Source organism: Gavialis gangeticus, unplaced genomic scaffold (genome assembly GCF_001723915.1).
Source record: "Gavialis gangeticus isolate Ggan-Ray unplaced genomic scaffold, GavGan_comp1, whole genome shotgun sequence".
NCBI lineage: Eukaryota > Metazoa > Chordata > Crocodylia > Gavialidae > Gavialis > Gavialis gangeticus.
In genome coordinates, this window is record NW_017729028.1 from 27,766,514 (window position 1) to 27,774,767 (window position 8,254).

The 8,254-nt window shown below is 43.8% G+C and overlaps 1 protein-coding gene across 2 annotated transcripts in view; it reads right to left on the reverse strand.

The window, feature by feature from the left end:
- Positions 1-2,446: 2,446 nt before the first annotated feature.
- TP53I3 (tumor protein p53 inducible protein 3) overlaps positions 2,447-8,254 on the reverse strand; it is a 7,492-nt gene continuing 1,684 nt past the window's right edge. The window contains exons 2-7 of one of the 2 annotated variants that reach the window (XM_019520822.1): positions 7,685-7,790; positions 6,753-6,895; positions 5,745-6,012; positions 4,937-5,149; positions 3,783-3,979; positions 2,447-2,858 (exon numbers count right to left, since the gene is read on the reverse strand). In XM_019520822.1, coding sequence (XP_019376367.1) covers positions 2,670-2,858; positions 3,783-3,979; positions 4,937-5,149; positions 5,745-6,012; positions 6,753-6,895; positions 7,685-7,697 — 1,023 coding nt within the window. In that variant the 5' untranslated portion in view covers positions 7,698-7,790 and the 3' untranslated portion in view covers positions 2,447-2,669. The remainder of the gene's footprint in view (positions 2,859-3,782; positions 3,980-4,936; positions 5,150-5,744; positions 6,013-6,752; positions 6,896-7,684; positions 7,791-8,254) is intronic. The other variant, XM_019520823.1, reaches the window with a different exon arrangement.

Consider the following 8,254-nt stretch of genomic DNA (forward strand, 5'->3'; position numbering starts at 1 on the left):
ATTCTGTAACTTTCCACCCACATGGTACAGGATGGCCCACTACGCATGTCTTACATGTTGCCCAGGTTTTGTTTTGTAATGACCAATCAAAATGTAACACGCCAACTAAAAATTGCTAGCTCAATAAAAGCAGTGCGTGCGCTTTGTTTAGGGTCGACACTGATTTGAGCAACAAGCTCCCCTGTTGGCCTGCTTGCAAGCAATAAAATAGAGTTGGACCCAGCCTGAAAGTGTGACTCTGTTCTAGAGGTGAATTGGACTAGCCTCCAGGGGATAAAACCAGCAATTTATGCAACAAGCCTGTGCCTATGTCCCACCATGGGTATTTCCCATGCTTCTGGGCATTGCTGGACACCCCCCTCCGATTTCTGCTACATGTGTCGGGGCATTTCTGTGTCTTCCCAGAGGCAGCGGGTGTTGGCTGTGGTCAAGGCTGGCGACTTTGTGTGGGCTGTGCCAGTGCTCCAGCTGGGATGAAAGCCAGAGGTTCCTGGCTAGAGAGTCTTGCCACTGCTCAGGGTCAGGCTGATCACCATGTTTGTGATCAGGGAGGAAATTTACCCCACAGCCCAACTGGTGCGGACCGTGGGGGCTTTGCTTTCCTCCAGGACAGCCTGCAGCCCTCAGCTGGGGACTTCTTAGGCCCCGGTTGATAATGTTTTATAGAAGCAGGGCATTGGCTGCCATGGTTCCCTTGCTTTACCTGTGGCAGGCTAGGGTGCTAGCACAAACGATGCATGCCCCCAGAGGCTGGGGGGGCACGGCGACTGCCTGCAGGTGGCGCTGAGGTGGAAGCTCCCACAGGCGGATGCGGTGGTGTTGGCAGTGGTGTCAATCGCAGGGGGGTGCACCGCCAATCTCAGGGGGTGCACATGCTTCCTGCACATGGCCAGTGGGTGCTAGGTCTGTGTTGTGTTAGGGTTGATGGTAGTCTCAAGTAGAGTTTAGATCAGGAATTGGCAACCCCTGGCACGCGTGCCAGAGCATGGCATGCAAGGCCATTTTCCTCAGCACGCCACAGCCGGCCCAGGCTCTGGGCACCTGCAGCAGGCAGTGGGCAGGCTGCAAACAGCTGTGCCAGGCTCCCGAGCCCTGGCATCAGCTCCATGGCAGGGGCGGGTGAACGTGCCTCATAGTGCATGGTGAGAAGGGGCCAGGGCAGCGCAACCCTGGTTTCTCCCCCACCGTCTGCCTGGAGGCACGTGTGCAGCTGCTGCCAGCAATGAAGATCGGGTCCCACACAGCTCCCCTGCCTCTGGTACACAGAGCCAAGTGGGTGTTACTCCAGTCAAAAGTGTTGCCGACCCCTGGTTTAGTTTATGGTTTGGATAGGGATGATCCTTGGACTAGTTGACCTCTGGAGGTCCCCTCCCACCCTACTTTATGACCTGCCTCTCTCCAGTTGCAGGTGGTAGGGACAAAACCTGCTGTATTTCTCATTGCACATGGCCATTTCTACACTTATCCTCAGGCTGTGGTTCTCGGTCCTTTTAGACTCAAGGCAGCCCTCAGGAAATACCAGCTCTTAGTTTTCACTCATTTTTTGACAACAGAAAAATAATAGAGCAATCCTTTTGTTGCAAACAGCTCAGAGGGATAGCAACATGTCTGAATGTTTTTGACACTATGGATTTGTATTTGAAGTCTCTGGGTTTATCTTGTGAATCATGTTTGCTCACTTAACAATACTAACATTGTGTGGCACCCTGGAGCATCCTCAAAATGATCTCCTGGCACCCCCCAGGTGCTGTGGCACCCTGGTTGAGAATTACTTCTGTAACGGGAAACTCCTCTGCATTGAAGCTCTAAGGAAGCAGCAGAGAGGTTTCATTCAGCACCATTTCATCTCTCCAGTATCCATATTAAGGCACAGATGTAGTTGCCTAATACTAAGGACTGGCTATTTCATGTTCCTAGACTGGATTCTAGTTGTGGTGGCATTTTGTGGTCAAAAAGTTGTTACTTACTGCTGTCAACCCCTTTCCTAAGAGACTCTGAAGGAGCAACTTGCCTGGCTGAGTATAAAACAGTCTGGATTTATTAGCCTGAGCAAAAATGTCTAAATTCCCACTCTATTTTTGTGCTTATTCACAATATGCACTTGAATAAGTCCTTTTACCTTTCTTGGTTTTGCCTGCTGGTAGAGCACTAGTGAAGCATTACTGTATTTAAAAATGCCAATTTCAGAATCCTCAAAGACACCCGCTCAGGGTATGTCTCTCGTTAACACCAAACATGGAAAAAAACAGCAATATTTTTGTCAGATTCAGATGTAGTGCACAGCAGGGACATACCATACTTGTGAAAACTAGGGGAAAAAACCCAGCAACTCAGTCAGAAAACACAGAAGGGAGAATTGCTTATGACAATTTTGTGTTGCCCAAAGGAGAAAGGAGGGATTGCTGGAGCGGAATGCAATACATGAAGTTTACAGCATCACAAGGTCTTCATGTCAGTACTATACCGTCTCTTTCATTTTATTAGACTGTGTCCTTACAAGGGGATTTTTTTTTAATACAAAGACAATGTTACTCCCCTTCCCATAATCATTCCACACTTTTAGTCATTATAAACTTGGGATCTGAAATGGCAATACCTCCGTTTGCTGACCTTCCATACATGTCAATAGTAATTCAGTCTCTACAATGCCCGCAGCACCAGTCTCTGTTTCAGGATGAAGAAGGCATTTCAATGATGACCTTGCCAACATTTTTGTTTTCTTCCATCAACTTGTGTGCCTCTCCAATCTCATGCAGAGGATAAATGCTGTCAATAACTGGCTGGAGATGAGGAGAGGCATTCCTGGAGAAATGTGGCAGCACTCTGTCTGTAAAGGCTTTCACAAGCTGTTCTTTGTACTGTAGGGAAAAATCACAAGCATTTTAAGCATGTTTTATAATTAACAACTGTAACTGTGACAGGTTATTTGCAAAATTAGCAGAATTCTCAAATTCTAATTTTAATAACATCATGCTAGGAAGCAGGTAATAATAGTATACCATATTTAAAAGGGGTAGGCACCAATGATGGAAGAAGTTAATTCAAGTGCTCCAAGAGATTTAAACTGTAGGGACAGAAAGAAATTCTGTCCCAAGAGAACTGGTTGGAAATCCCGTCACAAAGATGTTTAAAACAAAACTGACCAAACTGCTTAAGCATATAATATAGAAACTTCTCCTGTCTAAGATCCTGGTATAAGCTATTTTAAAGTGTTACACTTCTAACAAGCACTGTAATAACTGAATGTTTTACACACAAAATACATTTTCCCAAATGCTGGGTATCTAAGTGGAAGCCGAGCTACTGTGAAAAATCTGGCCTTAAATGATCTAATTGAAGATTTGGCAACTTTTTAGCAGTAGCAAGCCAAATTAGCACAGCCAGTTCAGAGGTGGGATGCCACCTGCACCCCAAACTCTGCCATCACATTCCCTGCCACCAAATGCTGCCGCTTACCTTGGCCACCAAATTGCTGTCACCATCCCAGCTTTGTGGGACAGAGGTTGCTGACTCCTGAGCTAATTGATTTTTTTCTATTTTTAGTGATTTCAGTTGAATTACAATAGGGATGTACAAGGACACAGGATGTCCTAAGCAGTACAAGGACAATATAACTTGATTCTAAGTTGATTTCTGGGGTAGGTGGTAAGAGTTTGAGTTTTATTTGGGTGATAATGCATGAAGAGGCATTCTTTATCAGTGATATCAAAAGGAAACAAAGCTATTGGAATGACAGATTTTTTGTTTTACTCTGCGGACACATGCTGCTAGTTATCACTTGCCTCCTTTTCTCGTGATCTTAGCAGACTAGTAAGCAGGCTCCCTCTTTTAAAAAGCAACCCTGAAAGCAGATCTCCATGGATTTCACCTCCAGTCAGCAGTCCATAAACAACCCACCGGCCATCAGTACTCAGACAACTGATGTTCTTTTCCCAGTAGGAGCCACCAATGCAGTCCAAAATAACACCTACTCCAGAACCTGAAGTGGAAAATAAGACATCTCAGCAATGCATCAAAATGTGGGATAATTACTAACAAAGCTAATCCAATGAGTAGTTCTCCCTTTATCCAAAAAAAATCTCAGTTATGTAACTCTTATGTATAGAAATAATTCCAGTGAAAACAATGAAACTGCTTATGAGTCAGAGCCACAGGATCAGGCTCAAATTATATAAATGTGTACACACACAAGCACACTTGCAAGCACACATACAACTATGCCCAGAGTACCCACAAATTGCTCAGTTTTCTAGAAAAAGAAAATTGGAAACATTCTTATGTCCAGAGTTAAATACTATGCTAGAATTTGTGCTCACAATTACTTGTGGATGTAAAAATAAGGCAGGCACAATATTTGTGTCCACAAGGAATACAAAATCCCTCCTGAAAATAGGGCTCAGTTAAACAAGTACTGTGATCACTTTGGGTTTATTTTGCAAGGTCTTAAGCACCTTGAAGTTCCTTTGAAATCAACCACTTCCAAGGTGAAATGCAGTAGTTATCTAGAAGAGCACAGTACTGAATAGCAGCTTAGTACAGGAAGTAAAAACAATCATATCCAATTGAAACTAGGTAGAAGGTAATTACTCAAATAAGAATTTGACCTTGACACAGTTATTTTTGGGGAAAAGTAGTCATGGAATTTTCAGTGATCATTAATGTTCAGGACTTGTCTAAAATGCTGTATCCCCCAAAACACACAATGAGATGGCAACAACAGGTTTGGAGAGTCACCCCCACCTGGCGTGTGAAAAAAAATTCAGCCTTTCTAGGCATTTTAAGCATTTTTTCTAAATATACACCTAATGAGATGACCCCATAGATGCTTTCTTGAAGCACACTGGATACAAAGGGAATGCTCATCATTTATAAAGACTCTTCATAACTCTCAGTAGTGCATGTTGGGTCAACTCTCAAACTATACAGACATTCTCACCATGGGTGAATTCTAGGACTTTTTCACTAAAGTCTTCCTCCTTATAGTTGAACCCAGCAGCTGCTCCAAGTTTTGCTGCCATTTGGAGTTTCTCTTGTGTCCCAGCAGTCACAATGGGAATGGCTCCTTCCAGTCTTGCCAACTGAACGGCTGCTGTGCCAACTCCACTGGCTCCTGCATGGATTAGCACTGTCTCTCCACTCTGCACTTCACCTGAAGCAAGAAAAAGGGATTTTGAGCCACCCACTTGGCATGATGATCTGTTTAAATGTATTTTAAATATAAACAAGCTGAAATAGTTATCCTGAGTCTGTGGGTCCGTAGCTATGGGAGCTGCTTCTTCAACACCTTTAATGAAGGAAACCTCTTCACAGCTGGTTTAAGTGACTGCCACTTCACTGACTTCAGTAACAGGAAACCTGCCTCTCTCACATGGTTTTTTTTCTTATCCCCTATTCTTTCAATTCAGGGTACCTTCCTCTTCCTTGTTGCCTGGGTCCAGTAGACAGTACATGAGAAGCAGATTCCTTGCTGTGCCTGGACTCAGACCTCGCTCTCTTGTAAATATGAAATATGCCAAGTCTGCTTTTATAGTGGAAAGAAGGCCAAGCTGTCAGAATTTAGGTCTTGCATATCTCACTCATTCTGACAAAAAAGGTCAAAGACTTGCATAGATCAAATGAGACATAAGAAAAGCTCTCCAGAGGCAATTGACACTCAGGTCTCAGCCGTGAACAGACGAGAAGACCAGTAAAAGATGTGAGGGCAAATTGCATGAATGGGATGGATTTACAGATACATCTCTCACCTACAAAATGCAGCAACTGAAAGGCTGTTAGCCAGGCTTCAGGAATGGCTGCAGCCTGAACAAGAGTCATATCATTAGGGACTGGAATCAGATGACCTTCTGGCACAGTGACATACTCTGCCTGGCCACCTCCAGATAACAGAGCCATTACTGGATCACAAATCTTCCATTCCTTCTTGCAACCAGGTCCAAATCCAGCAACAATCCCAGCTGCTTCTAGACCTAAAATATCACTTGCTCCTTTTGGTGGTGGATATTTCCCTCTCCTCTACACAAAAAGAAAAAAATACAATTCAAATTTATCCATGTGCCATCTGATCTACACGAGTCTTTGTTCAACTTTAATTCATACTTTGTAGGTTTTGAAAGCAGATTTCAGTCCAGGTTCTTTTAAGATCTCTAAGCCTTGGCAATTTTTCTAAGCAATTATTGTATCTTCTTCTAGGCTAAGCATCTTCTTTCCTCAAAACCTTTATATATAAAACCACTTGTTACTATGTATTAACCCATGCTGATCTGTGGAGGGCTCACTTGCTATGGCCACCAGCCACAGAGCTTGGCTGTTTAGCTCAAGCTACAGCTGTACAAGCGTTTAGCTCTGGATGTCCCCTTAAGTATCAGGCAGAAAAAGAGACATCCTATATATTTTAGGAGGTAGAAAGAATGCAGCTACCCACATTGGAGTTTTCTGAAGACAACACCAAAGTGGCTAAAGCTTCAGTTGTATCTCTCTTCAGAAAGAACACTAGTTCCACAGAATAATACCATAATGTACTGTATGTTCAACATTAGCTCAGATAAAGAAATGACACCTACTGAATCACAAAACACCTCCCATTGTAGCACTCTAAACTGTTACTTGGAGGTCTATTATCCACGTGCTAGCCGGATGCAAACTCTCTTAGCTTTTCATTCTGTCAAGACTCCAGATTTCTAATTTCTAAGAACTTGATTGTATGAAATGCGGTATATCCCACAGGTCTCTGAATTTTCTTAACAGACACATACCTGCAGCAAATCAGCCCTGTTTAGAGCGCTGGCAGAAACCTTCATGAGGACTTCACCTTCTCTGGGATGTGGTTTCATCACCTCTTTAACATAGAGATTCTCTGGGCCTCCTGGGCTGTCAAAATGTGCTGCTAACATTTTCTCTGAGACAACACAGAAAAGAAAGCATTGAAATAGATGTATCTCCTTGTTGCTTGGCAATCCATGCCCAGCTTTCAGATGCCAGTTGACTGGCCTGGCTGCATAAATCCAGTCAGCTTTGAAATGCAGAGTGCCCCTAAGACTTTACTCAAGTCCTGGCCTGAGTACAGACAAAGTGGCTTGACAACAAAAAAGGGAAATGTGGTAGGTAGGACTGCAGAAGGGGCTAGAAGAATTAAGAAAAAAAAGTATATTTAAAGGAGAACAGAAAACTTGATTTAAAATAATGAGCTGATGCTCCACAAAGTAAGGTTCACACGGCATTAAGTTGTAGGTCCAAATGCTACAATGAGTTCTACATGAGTGTTCATCAGTACTTGCAGAGACCCATCGAGGTCCCACTAATTTCAAAGGGCTTCATGTGAGTGTGGGTTTCTGCTAGCACAGGACTCTTTGCAAGACTGAAGCCCAGTGCTCCACCAGCTAAGCCATGCTGGCCTTTAAAATACGTGACCAAGACCCAAGAGGAAAGACAGGATTTTACAAACCTCAGCAGGGGAAACAAGAGTCCTTTTTGTATCACATACAAAATGTTATTGAACCTCTGATGTATGCCTCAGCCCTTCAGATATCAATTTACAGATAATACACAGCAGAACAGGAGCAGATTGGTTTGAAACAGTGTTAAATACTGTCCTTTCATTCCTCTGCTCTGGCAGCATTTGTCTAGACAGAGACATATCAGTTTAAGAAAGAAGACATCTGGTTCCCAAACACAGTTTACTGCTCACCTTTATCCTGCATTGGAAAAAATACTTTCCCGGGACCAGGTTGTCAGGAATCAGTCCTCTTGGAAGTGTGAGATCAGAAAAGATTCTTCTTTCCTTCCTGGCACTGCTGTTATGGAGTGGGCAAGAGAAGAAAAGAAATGGCCTATCTTCTGCACTACTTGTTGAACACCAGTTGTGTGCCCAGTCTTGTCATGAATAGGAAAGACACAGAATTGTTACTTGAAGGAGTTTACTATCTGAAGACCCAATTCTACCCTTTTTAACCATATCCTTGGCTTTACTCAGATAGAGTTGTCTAAACCCCCTTAGTCAAGCAATTGCCTAACCCAGTGGTGCTTAAGCTATCCATCCTTGTGGGATGATGAGCGTCATGGGGCTGGTCCATGGGCCAGATACCACATATAGACTCAGTGTGGCAGGTGCAAACCCATGTAGTTTCATAGTTTCATAGATTTAGGGTCGGAAGGGACCTAGCAGATCTTCTAGCCCGACCCCCCGCCAGGGCGGGAGAACAACAAAACCCCAAAACAAGAAACGGGACTCAAATGAGTCCAGCCAGGTAGGCATCCA